Here is a 17,182-nt window from a genome sequence, read left to right as displayed (position 1 = left end):
CCCCCCCCCCCCCAAACCCCTGGCCATTTTTATAATTTCCTAATCATCTCTCACAGTGAGTAAATATACAGCTCTACAGACGTTTTTACCTTTTGGATGTTAACATAAGAGAACTCTTGAATTTCAAAGAGCTGGTGGGTATTTGAGAGAACAAAATGCGGAAGCTGCAGTGCAATCAAAGCTCACTATGGTTATTCTTGGTGTAATGTCTCTCTCCATCTCCTACATAATTAGTCAGTTTGGATTGGTGGAGCAGTTCATTTTAACGGGCATTGTCTCGTCTCTCTCACTCTGTCTGATTTCAATAACCATGACCTCCAACCCCTCTGGCACTTTATGTTGTTGGGCTTTTTTTTCCACAGGCCCCATTATGTTGCCATGGAGAGAATTAAGGGTTCGTAAATACAGAGAAATCAAGGTCCGGAGTCATTTTTATAAACCAGCAAGTATTAAGGGGTGACAAAAGTACACACCAGCAAAAGATGTAGGCTCAGGTCTGCAAACACTGGCCTCTCTTATCTGCATTCACATTTTGCCTGCATCAGTGTTAATTTCGCACTGATAATTATTTACAGGTGGCATTGACAGACTTGATTCTACACTTACTCCTGTCCTGAACTAAATGAAGAGAATCCCTGGAAAATGCAAGTGACAAAGAAAGATGGAACCTATCCTTATAATGAAAAGTTAGGGTCAAATTCTGCTTGGTTACACCAGCATAATCTTGATTAAACCCAACGAAGCCAAGGAAGCTACATTGGTGTCAATTCAAAGTAACTCAGAAAAGAATCTAGCCCTTATTCGATAACTGACTGTAGGTAAATTCACTAGGATAAATCCTGAGATCTTTCCCTTTGATAGCAATGGGTGTTTTTGTGTGGAAGGAATGAATAAAGACCTTGGGATTTGACCCAAAATATTTTGATTTGTCTTTATTTTTTTTATTGCAATATATTTGCCTGTATTTGATTTCAGAAAGAAAAATGTCTATAAAGAAGAGGTACTTCAAAGAGGGGCAAATCACCAAGTACTTTTACGTGTAAAAAGCAAAAGGAAAAAGAACCAAAAAAAGAAAGCAAGCTGAGTGAGGATCTGAGTAATAGAAAAGCTGGCTTTCAATTTTTAAGAGTGCCTTATAGAGTATCTGATGAAATCCCTGTAACACCGAAAAGCTAAAGTGTTCAGTGTTTCTGTTTCCAGTTGTTCCTGCAAATGATCACAATGCGGGGGTGGGGTGTCTGCTAGGTATTCAGTGGTCTTGGTAACTTATTGTCCAACTCATACAACTCAGGTTGCAAATGTCTGTCAGGAATAGTGAATTTGGCCTTGCTGGCAAGTGAATGCATTTTCTCTCAGACTCTTGGGTAGTAACTTACTCTTCTATTACATTCATCCTTTGTTGCACAACTCTTTATACCAGTGGCAGATGGTTGTTACTGGGCAGGTTTTTAGCAGTGCAGCCAAGAACTCCAGAGCGGTAACGTTTAGGGCCTGTAGGCATATGATTCTGATTCATCACGCACAGTGGGTTTAGACCAGTGTATCTCTGCTGACTTTCAGGAATTTCTCCTGATTTACACTCGTGCAGGTGAACGGAAAATCAGGCCTGTAGCACCTTGGCTGTGGTGTAGGTCTTTAGCTAAGCAGTTTTGAGACTTGGATGGGAAACTCCCAAGGATAGGCTCAAGTGTTGTAGGAACTGATGTGGGTAATTCAGTAGGAGCACCCTGTTCTGTGAGTTACTAGTGCTGTGGATTGGTGCAAGGGGGGTGCAGTGCTGATTGAAAGTGCTGTCTTTCATAAGAGGTAAAAATAAGGTGATGTTAGGGCACATTTGGCAAGAGTAGACTCATTCTGGCCAGACTGCATTGTGCTTCTTTAAAGTTCCTCGGGTGCTTTCAGTGGGATAAGGTTTTCTTCACGCACTGTCCTGAACAGATGCACAGTGATGCTGTTGCAGAACAGCTGCCGCATTTCAGTGATGGCTGAAAATATATACATAAAATCTTCATAGTTTAATGTGATCTGCTCTGAGTGTAGCAGGCAATGTCATTCGGGGCATGTAACATGTTCATGCATGACTCAGTGCAACTGCCTCCACCCACCCATTCAAAAAAATACACAGAGCAAGTCACTGCCAAACAGGTGGTGAAATCCTGATCATTTTAATGCAGGCCTAAGGGTCGGGTGCCTTTTTTGGAAGCCTGACCCTCATGGTTCTTCAGATTGCATTTAGGGTGGTCCCGCTAATTGATAATTTTGAAACATTTTGTTTTGATTCTGACCATTTTTATTAAACTTTTTTCATACTATAATTAGCTTAATTTTTAAACGAAAAGTTGAAAACCGGGATTTTTTTCATTTCAAAAATGTCAAGGAGACCTTCTGAAAATTTCTTGGTCGCATTTTTTTTCAAGTTGGGGAAATTTGTCTAAACTGACCTTTTCTAGCGACAAGCTTTGGCTTTGGCAAATTGGTATTTTCCAGCCAAAAAAAAAAAAGCTTTGTTGAAAAATTCCCTCTAACGTTAATGTTTCCATCTGTGGTGCTCATACCTGTATGGAGCGTGTGACATCATAATCCTGTGGCGTTCCATGATCTGGTACAATCTCCTCCCCAAACAACTGAGCATGAAAACATTAGCAGTCCCGAGAGCATCCCGTGGCTTTTGGTTATGTCACGTATGTTCAGTCTAATAATCAATTTGATTTGCTTGCTGCTTGTCATTGTTTTAGGGTTAGCTGGTGAAGGAGGCAGTACTTGGGGGAACTGTGCCACAATCTCTTCCAGGGCTGATGGGTGCACGTGGAGGTGTAGGTTGGGGACAGAGGTTACGTTGGTCATCATCACCCATTAACATGGCATAGACTGATTATGTTCTCCAAGGTGCTGGCCTCTCTCCATGGGCTAGTGTGGAGGGGATGGGATGGGCTCATGGCCTCACCTCTCCTCTCCCCTTTCTGAGTGATTTGTTTCACAGATGGAGCAAGGGCTAAGCTGTCCCTTCTCAAGTTAGATGCTACTGCAGTGTGCTCTTGCATAGGCCAGCCTGTGGTGTGGGTGCTTCTTGCCTGTGTCTCTTTCCTCCCCCAGCACCAGAGCAGGACGCAATCTGGCCCCTAATCTCTCTTTATTTCCCCCTGGTTTGGTACCTTGGAATCTGTTCCCGCTTCCCTCAGGATAAAGGTAATTCCTTTTATGTCCACAGAGTTACGCCAGGGGAAAACTGGTGTCAGTGAGCAGGGATTCAGACCTAACTTTCTTCTGATGTCCTCCAGTTTTACTTCAGTGTAACTCTGTTGGGCCTGATTCTCCCCTGTTCTGTCTCCCTAACACTGAGGACCAGCTGCAGCCAACATTCAGAGCAGCTTCCAGGCTGCTTTTAATTTTTAGCACTTATGCAGGATTTTAATGGACCTTACTCCAATGGAGGCTAGCCAGACTGATGTGGCACTCCACCCCATACCCCTCCCTAGCCCCTGCTGCCACAACATGCTCCCGACTCGTAGAAGGGAGGGCACACCAGGCTTAAGGCTATTACTAGTTACTGTAGTATCTGAGCATTTCACAATCTTTAATGTATTGATCCTCACAACACCCCCATGAAGTAGAGCAGTGCTGTATCCCCATTTTAACGGAGGGGGATCTGAGGCACAGAGAGGTCAAGTGATTTGCCCAAGATCACACCAGGAGTCTGTGGCAGAGAAGGGACTTGAACCCAGGTCTCTGGCTAGAGCTCTAAGCATTGGACCGTCCTCCCTCTAGCAACGGTGGGGAATTTTCTGCTGGTGGCTTGTGGCCGGTTCTCCCACACACATGTTCAGTGGTCTATTTCTTTATTTTGCTGGCTCTTTTACAATTCTTCTTTTCCTGCCAGTTCCCTGCAGTCTGATTTCCAGGCAATCAGTGCCTGTTAACTATTCCACCGAGCGTGCTATGGCTCTCCTGTCTCTCTGTACTGACACTCAGCTGCAGTAATTTGCTGAACTCAGCTCCTGCATTTGGGCTATTTTCGTATGTTTATGACAAATCTATTAATAATAATAATTTTTTTAAAAGATACTCGACAGGCGGGAACAGCACGTGGAAATGGCTGCGTGCAAACTCTGGAGGGAGGAGGGGTGGCCAGACACTTTTGCTAATACGCTGTGGCTGTGTTGGCGGGAGGCATTTGGAATGCTGTGTTGTCTAACCCCCTGGTGTTAAAAAGGCCAGCAGCCCTGGGGGCCTTGTCCGCATTAGTGAAGCTCCCATCTTTGCTATCACTGGAGGAGCTAGTGCAACAGAGTGTGTGGGAATATTCCCCAGATAACCTTACTGTGCACAAGGGCTGGGATCAAGGCTTTAGTGTCACTCAGATGTTGCATTTACAGGCTCAGTCCTTAGCTTGTGCAAACTGACGTCCTTCCACTGAAGTCAGTGCAGCTACACTGATTTACACCAGGCAAAGACCTGGCCCTACTAGGATTGAGACCAGCTCTGCTCTCACATTCACTGGTGTAAATCCAGACTAGCTCCCCTGAAACCAATGGAGTTATTACTCTGGTTTTATACCAGTGGTGCTTTCAGTGGAGTTAGTTCAGATTTACACCAGCGTCGGTGATTGCAGAATTTAGCTCACTGTGTGCAATTCAAAGGCCTGATTCTGTACAGGGTTGAGTAACCCACAGCTCCCATTGATTTCAATGAGAGTTGAGGGTACTCAGCAACCCACAGTATCAGACCCTCCATAAAGGACAAGGTGGGGTAAGGCATCACTTCCACGTACAATGTTGTGCCACCTAAGAGGGGGTAAACTTATTCTGAACCCACTTGAACACTGTGGGTTTGAACGTTCAGCTTGAACAGTTGTCAGGGTGGAGAGACTGCAGCAAAGGGCTCAGAGAAAGAGAGGCAAAGTGTAATGAACAGACAAGATGGGAGCAGAGCAGAAAGGGACAGAGAGTAAAGAAATTATAGTGTGTGTGTGTGTGTGTGAAATAAAGGAGTGGTGTGTGAGAGGGAGATTGTAATGAATACAGGGGGCCTGATTTTTATCTCGTCAATTTCACCATACACAAACAGACATACAGAAAAATATTGCCATCTATATTTGAAATCTACAAATAGGCAAAGGAAGAAAACACTGCTTGACAACATATTACACTTTGATTTAAGGATGTTTACTTTGCATATGTTGACATGCGATGTTGACAATTTGTGTTTTTAATGGTTGTAAAACCTGAACTTTTTGAATCTCAATATCTACTGTTTTTAAATAATGATTGTCTAAGCCCAATAATTTCCTGCAACCGTGAAAATTTAAATAGATAAAAATAAAAAAGCTTAAAACCCATAATTTTGCATAACTGAACATTTAAATCAATAACAATCTAAAAAGATGCTTACAAATAAACATCCATCTTATCCCCTCAGAATAAAAAATGTAAATTCTGCCAAACCTACTGTGACACTCTGTACCTCAAAGCAGCATCCTGGAACCCATATTCACCCCTGTCATGTAATTATGATATATTTCATACAAAGCATGCCATATAAAATATCATAGGAAACATGAACTGCTGAAACCCATTGTTCTGTCAAATTATGCATATCATTAGTGCGTATGAAGTTATGGAATTTTGCTGTATGGTTGTTACTGAAATATGTTATAAGTTTGGGAATCATCCATTGCTAGTTCTCTACTGACAACAAAGGAGGTGATCCACACCCAATCGGGCACTGAATGACCATTAATCCACAGGGGAGCTGTAAACAAGGGATTTACAATTCTGTAAGAGAAGCACCACACAATGGGGAGTGCTCAACCCTGTGACTCAGCAAGGCCCACCAGACATGCCTGGGCTAGTGTCTTTCCAGGGACATGGACTAAGAGTATAAAATAAGGGACAGCGGCATCATGCTTTTACCTTTCTCTTTCCCCACCTACACTGGAAGCAACAAGAATGCTGGAAAGACAAAGACCTGAATTGAGGAGACTGGCCCCAGGCTTAAAGGGAAAGCCTGTGTATTAAGGACTGTAACCTACCTACAACATCCAATGGACCCTAAAATCTTGTTATTTACATATTATGATTGGGGGTTTTATTATTATTTTCTCTAGAGTCTGGACTTTAACTATACCTTGACCAAGAAATTTGAACCTTGACAAAAAATAATTGACTTACACCTGTTCTATATGAACAATCAATCCATCAGCTGCCAATGCCCCTTCAAAAAGTCAAGCCTGACTCCTTTTCTATAGGCAGGTTTTACACTAGTATAATTCCATTGACTTCACCGGTTTATACTACTGTAAGTGAGGAGAGAATTAGGCCCTGCATTTCTAATGACAGAACATGTAGATGGTATAATTAATAGATTGTAGCTTTCATCCCCATTTCACAATAACTATACTCCTGGAGGGGAGTTTAAACTATCACCTCTAGCTTCTTTCTTTTATTAAACAGCCAGGATACAAACCCGCTGTTATCCTCTCTGCAGTCTTTGAAACACAATCAGCTCACAGTAAAAACAGGACTTTTCCTCCCATGCCTGTAAGGTATGAAAAGATGGGGTTTTGACAGGTAATTTTGCTATGTGTTGGTCCTGTTGCCAGTAACCTAACATTAGTTCCGGGGGAGGGGAAGGGATTTTAAGAGGGTTGTACATTCCCATGTGAAACTTAGCTTGTAATATGCATATTGTTAAACATACATCTCCCCCCTTCCCATTGAGGTTAATGGCAAATCTTTTCTAAGCTTTGTAGGGCTGGGCAAGGGAGGGGAATAGGAACTCTGCTCTCTTTAGAATAATTAGATATGACTTCAGGTATCTGATGCATGGGGACTGATTTCCTGTACATTGCTTCACGGGCACGTCCATTGTCTATCTCTGTACTGGAAACCTGCCCTTTTTTTTTTCCTTGTCAAAGGTCAGCTCCCACCTTTCCCCATCTCCTAACTTGTTTAGCTACTCAGGTACTATCATGGACTTTCTCTTTTCATTCCTCAGTGTTTTAAACCGCACCCCTGTGTACCTGGTCCATGAAATCATATTAGTGGATGACTTCAGCAATGATCGTAAGTGACTCTCCATATCCTAACCACTAGGAGACAGACTGCACACACAGGGGCTGTGCTGGGTTGGGATGAGAGAATAAGCGAAGGGATGGGGAGTACATAGCCCTGTGTTGGGTGATGGCAGTACATGGGAGCTGTATTACTTTTCCCATATAGCCCCCTTTGCAATGAGCTTGGGATTTGAGGGTGTGGGGCTGGGCGTGGAACTAGAGACAGATTCTTTAAGTTGGAAGAACTTTGTATATCTCATTTGCCTGTTTATGCTGTCTGTTCAATTTTCGTGCTTTAACTCAGGATAGACAGTACAACGAGGCTGGTCAGTTTCATTTTCTGTTTATAGTCAGTTACATTTTCTGGTTTCCATTCACTGCAGGGACATTGGTTGAAAATCTGGCTAAAATTTAGGCTGTGTACTAGGAAGCTCTGAGAAAACCCAAGGGTCAGTAGAGCCACATCCACATGTTGTCTTTGGCTTAAAAAAACCCTCTAATGGAAATAGTTTTTTTCGTTTAAACAAATAAACATTGCCATACAGAGTTTGCAGTAGGACTGGATGGGAAATCCATTTTTCCAGCCTGTGAAAATTTTTGAGATTTCAAAAAACAATTCCAAATGGGATGTGTAGACCATTTAAATTTTTTTTTTTTTCAAAAAAATTTCGAAACAAGAAATTCATCATAAGTGACCCTTTCCCCTGAAATGTTGTGGTTTTGAAGAATCAGCGTTTTCCAACCCAAAAACCTTTAATCGAAAAATTCCCATCCAGCTTCAGTTTGCAGCCCATATGTTGCAGCACGATACTGGTGCATGAGACTCTGAAAGTCACTGTCTAAAATCAGAAGTAAAACTAACTGGTCTGTTTTCATTTTCCATGCCCAAAAAGTATGTAAGTAGTTTGTATGATACAAAATCAATACAGCTGTGAGAGAGTCTACCAGTTTTAATAATCTAAGGTGGTGTTAGGAAGGAAATTTGGGTTTTTTTGTTCGTTTTTTTAAAGATTTTGAACCACAGTTCACACTTCCCTTTCTACAAAGAGTGGGGTTGCAAATACTGCATGAGAATTTCAAATTCCAAAAGAGAGGATCTGTTTTAATTGAAACAAAAAAATCATTTCTGTTCACAGTAGGCCTGATTCTGATCCCACACCAGTTTTACACTGGTGGTGTTCTACTGGGCTAGATCTAATTGCCAGTTAGACTGCTGTAAGTCCAGAACACCTTTTGATTCAAGTGGAGCTATTCTGGATTTGCACCATTGTACCTGCGAGGAGAATCTCACTTCAGAGGAGTAACTCCTGATTTTCACTGGTGTAAGGGAGAGTGGATTCAGATCTGCTCAGTGACCATTTGTAGCATAGTGAGCCAGCTACAGCTGTGTCATAAAATGATGCTGTGAATTACACATGGGACCTGAGTCTCCCTCCATTACACCCATTTTACACAGTGTCACTCTACTGAAGGAAGTGGGACAGATCTCAGCTGCTGTAAATAGGCATTGACTTCAGTGGAATTATGCCGATTGACCTTAGCTGAGGATCAGGCCCACTGGTGTTACTCTGGTGTGATTGAGTGGAGAATCAGGGCTGTAGAGTGAAGTGAATAAGAGAACAGGTTTAATTGATACAATGAATGCTCATTGCATCACTTTAACTTGCACACCAAGGGGCTGCAAGGTGTAGCAGAAAAGCAACTAAAAGGAGGATGTAAAATACACTTATACCCATTTTCCAAGCAATTTACTCTCTACCTGCCAACACTCAAAGGCTATAAATAGGGCTGGTTGAAGTGCATATTAAGCACGACTGGTCTGATTCTGATCTCACACTGGCATAAGAGCCTGATCCAAAGCCCACTGAAGTCACCAGAAAGACTCCTGTTGAATTCAGTGAGTTTTGGATCATATTCTATATCAAGCGCAACTCCACTGAAATCAGTGGAGTTACACTGATGGGAAACTATTGTGACTGAGATACGAACCAGAGGAGCTTTTCAGTCTGCTGGAAGAGATGAGAATAGGTGTGATGTTTGAGTGATAGAGTAAACAAATGACACTTATTTGGCGAAAAAATTAAGGCACTTTCTTTCCTAAAAGTGGAAAGTTGTTGGGCTAGATCTTCATCTGCATCAGAGCTCCACGTGGGACAAGATGGGGAGAGGGAGCAAAGGTGGTTGTCAGTCACCTTTGCACTCCTCTTAGTTCTTTACGTATCAGAGGTCAGTTTGGTGCCTGCCTAACTTAGAGCAACCTCAGGGCTGCTCTACATTGCACCCAGCTGCAACAGCCCCCAAGGAGCCATTCTACAGCTGGGATTGCCAGAGTGCAGTAGCGCTCCATTCATCCCTTCTTTTCACCTCGGCCATGCCTTTTAGGCCACCCAAGGGTTTTTCTGCTTCATGAGGGAACAGAGACACAATGAGGGTGAGGTAATATCTTTTATCAGACCAACTTCTGTTGGTGAAAGAGACAAGCTTTTGAGCTACACAGAGCTCTTCTTCAGGTTTACTCATGTGGCAGGTTATCTAGATTTACACTAGTGTAAATGAGGTCAGAATCCAACCTAAGCCCTGATTCTCCTTGACCACTGATTTTACATTGTAATTCTATTGGGCCATATCCTCAGCCCTTGGAAATCCATCTAACTCCATTGGAATAAATGGACTGGTTTACATCAACCAAGTAACTGGTCCATTTACTTCAGCAGAGTCACTCATGATTTACACAGGTGTGTGATCAAAATCAAGCCCAGTTTCTATCTGATGTGCCACCCATAAAAAAAGAACCCTTCCTGCCCTCTTAATTACCCTGTGAGGCCCATGTCTGGTGAAAGTGATAGCCTCAACACTGATGTGTTCTGTGCCTCTGTTTGTGTTTCCAAAGCTGACGACTGCCATTTACTGGGCAAGTTACCCAAGGTGAAATGCTTGCGCAACAGGCAACGAGAAGGTAAGATCCTGTCAGGACACAGGTGGGTGGGTGGTGAGAGACAGGGAAAATCCTGGAGGTGGGAAGAGAGATGGATGCCCAGTTGAGTTGGCAGGAGTGACTGTGTTGAGGTGATGTGATCACAGGGAGATCTGCCGGCCTTCTGCAAATATCAGTGACTTTGGATCCGAGGGGTGAGAGCACTAATAAAAAGAGATGTTCAGAAGGGCCAGAGAATCAAAATGGATCTCCCCCGCCCCCCCACCCCCATTCAAAGAGATTGGACCTGTTAAGATATCCAATGAGGCTCAGCTGCAGCTTATTAGCCAGAAAATTAGAAAAGGCAAAACAAAGCCCCGGGACTTCTTTTTAAAGCTGTTTGTTCTAATGAAACAGACGAGATCAGCTCCTGCTGCCTCCATGGGAATTAAAAAAATATATAAATTAATTATATTTTAAAGATTAAGAAGATCTGTAAGGAGGATGAATGCATGCCCCAGGGGGCTATTGCTGCGGACCTCTGGATACACTTTGCCACCCAGCCCCAAAATCTAAATGGATATTTTCTAATGCCGCTTTACAGTATTAAAAAAATCCCACAAATATCAAAGAATGTTTTTAGCGGCAAGCCAAAAGCATGAGCTATAGGGATTTTGTGGAGTGGGGAGATAGGGAGGATGGGGAGTAGAGGGGGTTTATCTGAGTATTCTCCTGCTTGGCTGGATTTGCTCTGTTAGACTGGGGTGAATCTTGAGTGGCCCCTTTGATGTCAGAGATGTTCTCTGCATTGACACTGGTGTAAGTGAGTCACAAACTTGCCCTCTCTCTATATCTGTTTCTGAATTTCTGTCTGTCTTTCTCCCAGCCAAACTGTGACACCCCACCACACATACTTCACATACACATATGCTCATCAGAGGGCCCTGACCCAGTGGAAACGGATTCTGCTGCAGATGCTGGTGTGCAGGGAGTCAGGATCTGGAAACCCAGCCCAGAGGGGTCACATCCACTTGTATACCACAGAGTTATACTCCATCGAGGCTCTTTGCATGCTGCCTGTAGGCAGTTGGGGCAAGGGTGTGGTGGAGGTGGTAGGCCCCTAGCTAGATGACAGAGCCTGGAGCTGCCATAGAAGTTATAGAGTGCAGTCTGAGAGGAGCCTCCATTTTCCAGTCCACAAGGATATCCCCAGGAAACCCCATAGTCACTCATGTTGCCCCAGGTTCCAGGGTTTGGCCTTCTATCTGTCTCTCGCTCTTGCTCGGACTCTTGGGGTATGTCTCAGTCCCTTTCCTCTAGGTTCTTGTAACATAATTATCAATGGGCTCCTTCTGCCTGTCCCTGCAATGCTGCTTCTTGCCTTTGTGATCTTCTATTTCCCAGAGTCCCTTAGTTCCTTGTTGTCTCCTTTCACCCCATCACCACTACCACGGATGGTGCTTTTCCAGCACTGCCTCCATTCTTGTGTCCCCATTTTGTGCTGTCAGTTATCCTTGGTCAAGATGCAGGTCCTTCCGTTTGTGGAGGGTTCATCCGTTTTGTTAATGCTGCTGCTAACTGGCGAATGGGCAGTGTACTGGAGGAATGAGTGGGGAGGAGCCATTTGACTGGAGTACAGATGGTAGATATCACATACCACATACCACATATCACAGAGACAGTGGAGAGATGTAACTGGTGGAAGGAGGGCTTTGTGTTCATCTTTAGAGATCAAAAATTAACCAAACAATCCAGCCCTAAATCTGTGTGTCTGAGTAGTTCCCCATGGACTGTAGCATCACAGCTAGATACACCCACTGCATTTACCTCTGTCTCTTTCTCACACACACAAATATCCACCTCCTACATCTCCTAACAGTAAGGTGGGGTAAGTGCATTATAATAGACACAGCAGGCTTGTCGCTCCTTGGGACCAGCACTTGAGATGTCCCCCTCCTTGATAAAAGATGTTTCTGCTGAGCATCCTGAGCTAATGACTTTTGATGCCACAGGAGGCAAGACATCAGTGGGTCAGTAGATGGAGCCAGCAGTGGGAAGTCAAGATGAGTTTTAGGGATTAGAGAGAGAGAGGCCTATGCATGGATTGACACTTCAGTTATGGACAGTTCTCCATCCCCACGCCTGGCTTCCATGGACATAAGTGGGAATGTCGCTGGTGGATCCAGTGAACGTACAGACTGAAACCACACACTTACTAAGGAGATCCACTCACTCTTTGTGGCGGAGGATGGATGGGGGTTGTTGGTGGTGGTGTGATAAAATATTTGTTCAAATTCCCCTCTCCTTTGTCACTGCTGTTACAGGCACATTCCAAGCTGAATTAAATCTATATTAGATTATTGTACCTGTGGGGGTTACTGAAGCATTTTAAGTCTCACTTTTCCCCCAGGAAAGTGGCAGCAGAAATAATTGCATTAATTAAGAATTGGTGTAATTTCCATAAATCAGTAATCTAAATGACCCTAAATACTTTAATGACCTTGGAAAATGAGGGAGGTGGCTTGCTCACACCAAAACCCAGGCATGCACATGTGGAATGGAGGATGGGTTGGGGCTCAAGGGGCCTCTCTGTGTGTGTAGAATGTGCTTCTGGGGAGTCCACTAATCCCCTGCACAGAGAGACGGATGCAATCTGTGATGCACCTGAGCTTGCGTGTATCTGAACAGGTTTGATCCGGTCCCGAATCCGAGGGGCAGACGTGGCACAGGCAGGAGTTCTGACCTTCCTAGACAGTCACTGCGAGGTGAATAAAGACTGGCTGCTGCCTCTCCTGCAGAGGATCAAAGAGGTACGTGTCTCAGAAAACCAGGTCACCACTCAATTAGCACAGGTCTTGGTAAAATCCACCAATAGCTTCTCTGATGGAAAGTGCAGGGCTGACCCTCAGTGGGATACCTGCCAAGGTTTTCTCTCTCTTGCCTTTCTTTAGCCTGTACCTGGAGTTTTCTCTCTCTCTCTCCTGCTCCATTGGGGATCCCCATTGGCCCAGTTCATCCCTGAGGTACCGCTGCTGTAGTCAAAAGGATTATCATGGGTGTGCAATAGTGAGTCAGTCCCAGCAGTTGATGGGTATATTGCAGAGACAGGAGGCAAGGAACTGGCCAGTGTGTGTGTGCAAATCAAGCTACCTGGACCCCTGGGTCCCTGTTGCAATTGCTGAGAGGCAAATGCTGAGTGGTGCCAGGGGAATAGGTGGGCATTGCTCCAAAGGGACTTTTCAATTAAGCTCATGTAAAAATGCCCAGTACTGATGATTTAGGGCTCTTTGAATAAGGGTTGAATTTAATTTCATGCTAATTAAGCTTTAATAAATGGATTTAATAGGTTTAAATTCTGCTGATTTCGCAGCAGACAATGATATTCTCCTTCCACTAGAAACACCTCTCCTCTTGCCCTGCCCGCCACAGCACCTTGTCATTCAAATAAAAGGTGCCGTGATCCTGTGGGTTCAGTGTAGTGTCTGGGAACAAGGAACTCCTTAGCTCTGCCACTGACTCCTGTGACCTTGGACCTCGCTGTGCCTGAATTTCCCCCTCTGTAAAATGGGGATAATTATACGTATGCACCTCTCAGGGGTATCACATGCAGATTTTAACTAGTTGCGTGGTTAGCTGTGCTTGGAAGATAAGTGTTTAAGGATCAATAGAAAGGTCATTATTGTTACTATTATCAGGAAAGTGTCTCTCCTAGTAAATGTTCTCTGTGTATATATATCTTCCTACTGTATTTTCCAATGCATGCATCCGATGAAGTGGGTTTTAGCTCACAAAAGCTTATGCCCAAATAAATGTTAGTCTCTAAGGTCCCACAAGTTTTTTTTTTCTAGTAAATACTGTTATTCATGATTAAAACAGTTATTTGTATATTTTATTATTAAATATATGAACATATCTTTGGGGAACTGGCACATATAGGGGTGAAATACCTTGTCTGAGGTCATAATATTATGTAAAAATGGGCTTGTTTTGCCATAATCTTGCCCCTTGTCTCTTACCTGCCTTGCCCCTTGTCACAAACCTATGCTGTTCCACTTGAAAGCCCGGTGACTTGGTGGGGGCACGGGTCCAAGTTAACTTCCTAACCTGTGAGCTCTCAGGGTCAGGCCTTTTTACTGTGTTTGTGCAATTCCTACCCCAACGGGGCCCCAATCTCTGACTGAAGGTGGCACTAAAATACATCTAATAAATACTGATGTAATCACAATGACACTTACTTATTATGAAGACTCCGCTCTCACCTGCCCCAGTACCGGGTCTTCCACTAACGTTTATTTCACTGATTGTTTTTCACTCTGGGAATGGCCTTTTAACACTCCTCCCACCACCACATTTCCCTACCCCAGCCAACTCCGCCCTGCGTTTCAACTCGAGCAACAGCATCATTTCCGCTGATGTGTTCTGGCAGAGTGAAAGCGAGCAGGGTGGCAATCAGGACTGCATTTCCCTTGCAGCGCTGGGGCCCATAGTTCATGCTCAGAGTCGATGTGATGGATGCATGTGGATGGCAGATGCAGCAAAGCCGGAGGAGTTTCATTACAACAGAGCGGCAGGAGCATGGTTTGAATGTAACATTAAAGCCAACCCTCACCTCTGCTAACTTCTGATTTGTAATTGTATTTTAAATATGTGCATGGTTTGAAGTAGAAGCTGGCTCTGTGGTTCGCACTCCCTGCTGGCCATGCTGCAGAGGACCTGGGTTCAGTCACTCCCTAGAAGTTGACAGGGACATTGTTGAAGAGTGTTGCTGACATTTTGAGCCAAGTGAGATCACTGTGAAGTAGGACTTTAAAGAGCTAGAAAAAGGCTCAGCAGCTTAATCCACCGACAGGTTCCCCACTTATGGTGACCTGGATTTAAATCCTACTTTAGGACAAAGCCACCATAGTGGGTCCGTCCTACTTCCTAGTGGACGTTTCCCCCAGCTTGCTAAGCCACCATCTAGGCATGGTCGATGCACTCCATGGTTTCTGAGATTGGAATAGCAGGGGTTGTGGCAGGTCAGGAGTGAAGGGCATAGACCGAGCTGTGTGTGGGGAGCCCAGGGCTGGAACAGCAGGCAGTGCTGTGGGTCAGGATGGAGCTGCATTAGAGGAAAGGTGTCTGGGGTGCACAGAAATAGAACTGTAGGTGGTGCTTCAGTCAGGATTGAGGTGCACCTCAGAGCTGGGTGGGGACCTAGTTCTGGAATATCAAAGGGTAGTGGGGGTGGAGGGGTAGGCAGTACTACAGGCCAGGATTGGAGGGTATTTTTGAAAATATATCTTTTTTTTTTTTAAATGTGACCCTTGAGAGAAATTTTTTAAAGGTCCAAGGAGTCCCTGACCCCCGTCCATTAGTGTCCTTGTTACCTGGCTCATTGCCTCCATCCTTTACACCGGGGTTAAGATACTGATCACTGAACTGTATGAAATGTTACTGCTGCCACCTTTGGGCAGGTGCTGGAAAGACAACCGGCCAATTCCCTGCCATGTTCTTTTACAGTGGGAATTAATGTTACATAAAAAGTCTCTTCTTACTCTGTTACTGGCAGGAATGGTATTTGTGGTAATAAAATGGAAGTCTCGAGCAAATGAAGAATGACTGGCCCAAAATGAATCTGACTTCGCTCCCAGTACCATTCCACTCTGCATGTCACTTCCCATTTTTCATTGGGCAAAGCAGCGGTTCAGGCAGGTTTCTGGGTGTTCGGCAAATGTCAAAATAAAAGGCGGGGTGTGTGTGTGTGTGTATCAGAGAGAGAGAGCGTGCACATGTTCCAAGACTGTTTACGACTGCAAACGTGTAAGCACATGGTCTCTCGTTTTTACTTGTAGAGGTATATCTAAAACCATTACCCATTTATTTCAACTGAATAACTGTTCTTAAAATGTAATTATCAAGCCTAAGGCATTTTTACAGTAAGAATCAATCTTAATCAGCTCACCTGAAAATTGGCTTTTGCTAATGCCACTATAATGAGCCAGCGAATGGTGTTCCGCTTCCAGCTGAAGCCCCTGACAGTTTTGCATGTTCTCCCAGTCTGTGGAGGGAGCTCTAAGGTGGGATGTTAAGCTATAACTTTGCATGGGAGTTTCTCTCAAAGGGAGAAGGATGCCCACTGCCTTCCTGGTTTCAGAGTAACAGCCGTGTTAGTCTGTATTCGCAAAAAGAAAAGGAGGACTTGTGGCACCTTAGAGACTAACCAATTTATCTGAGCATAAGCTTTTATGAGCTACAGCTCTAAGGTGCCAAAAGTACTCCTTTTCTTTCTGCCTTCCTGCTAACCATTCGAACGAATGGGAGGTCAACATTGGTGGTTGTAGCCCCGAATAGCTGGAATACGTTTCCTTTTCCATTGAAATATTTGATTTGATTTTTAAGAACATTCTAAAGGGACAAGGCATGGTTGACTTGCAGATGTAATTTAGTCTGTGTGACAACAAGATCAGTAGAAATCCGTTCATGAATTTTTGAAAATTCTAATTAAGAATTTGAGAATATGGGGGGGGCTAGAGGTAAACATGTTCTTGACATTTTTGGAGCCCCAACAGTGCAGCATTGTGCTAGCCATGTGAGAGCCAGAAGGTGAAACTGACTAAAGTAAAAGTTGGCTATAAATCAAATAGTAACTATACTTATAAGAAGTGCCTTTCTTTTCAGGATCTCAAAGCCCTTTGTGCACGCTGTGTAAGATCATTTTCCCTGCTGTATAGATGTGGCCACTGAGGCACAGAGATTCTAAGTATGTCACTGAAAGCTAAAATCCCTGCTGTATTTCTCTCCGCTGAGAAACGCAGAGAATGTTCGTGGGGATTTTCTTGTAAGAATCTTTGCTTTGTAATGAGGATGAGTAGAATCCAATGTGGGCATGAATTATGGCTCTCTAAATGCATTCATGAGCAAGTTGCTCATGGTAAAATGTTAACATATATAGTCATTCCCCCTCAACATAAGTTTCATATACAGTATCCTCTGATTTCCTCTCCATCCTGGGTTTAAATCCTTTTGCCCCATCTCATGGAGACCTTCCTTCAGCCAGTGAGTGTGACTGCAGTTTGAGCTCATCAGTGCCATTCTTTGGGTCAACCAGAAGGGTCACTAGAAAGCAACCTTGACACACCCTCTCCTCAGCCTCTTGCTGGTTCAGCCGTCCAGAAATCAGAACTGAGAAATTGGCAGAGATCTCTCATTTCATAGTGCAGAGTAGAGCTGGTGGG

The 17,182-nt window shown here is 44.0% G+C and overlaps 1 protein-coding gene across 4 annotated transcripts in view; it reads left to right on the top strand.

Annotated features, from left to right (window-relative positions):
• The window catches only part of GALNT14 (polypeptide N-acetylgalactosaminyltransferase 14), a 184,202-nt gene that overhangs the window by 128,932 nt on the left and 38,088 nt on the right, over nucleotides 1-17,182 (top strand). For all 4 annotated transcript variants that reach the window (XM_077813658.1, XM_077813656.1, XM_077813655.1 and 1 more), the window contains exons 4-6: nucleotides 6,994-7,061; nucleotides 9,942-10,007; nucleotides 12,654-12,775. In XM_077813658.1, the coding sequence (XP_077669784.1) occupies nucleotides 6,994-7,061; nucleotides 9,942-10,007; nucleotides 12,654-12,775 (256 nt within the window). The remainder of the gene's footprint in view (nucleotides 1-6,993; nucleotides 7,062-9,941; nucleotides 10,008-12,653; nucleotides 12,776-17,182) is intronic.

The sequence above is a fragment of the Eretmochelys imbricata genome, chromosome 3 (assembly GCF_965152235.1).
Source record: "Eretmochelys imbricata isolate rEreImb1 chromosome 3, rEreImb1.hap1, whole genome shotgun sequence".
In the NCBI taxonomy this organism is placed as follows: Eukaryota; Metazoa; Chordata; order Testudines; family Cheloniidae; genus Eretmochelys; species Eretmochelys imbricata.
Note: the sequence above shows the minus strand (reverse complement) of the source record. Positions and strands in the feature narration are given on the sequence as shown.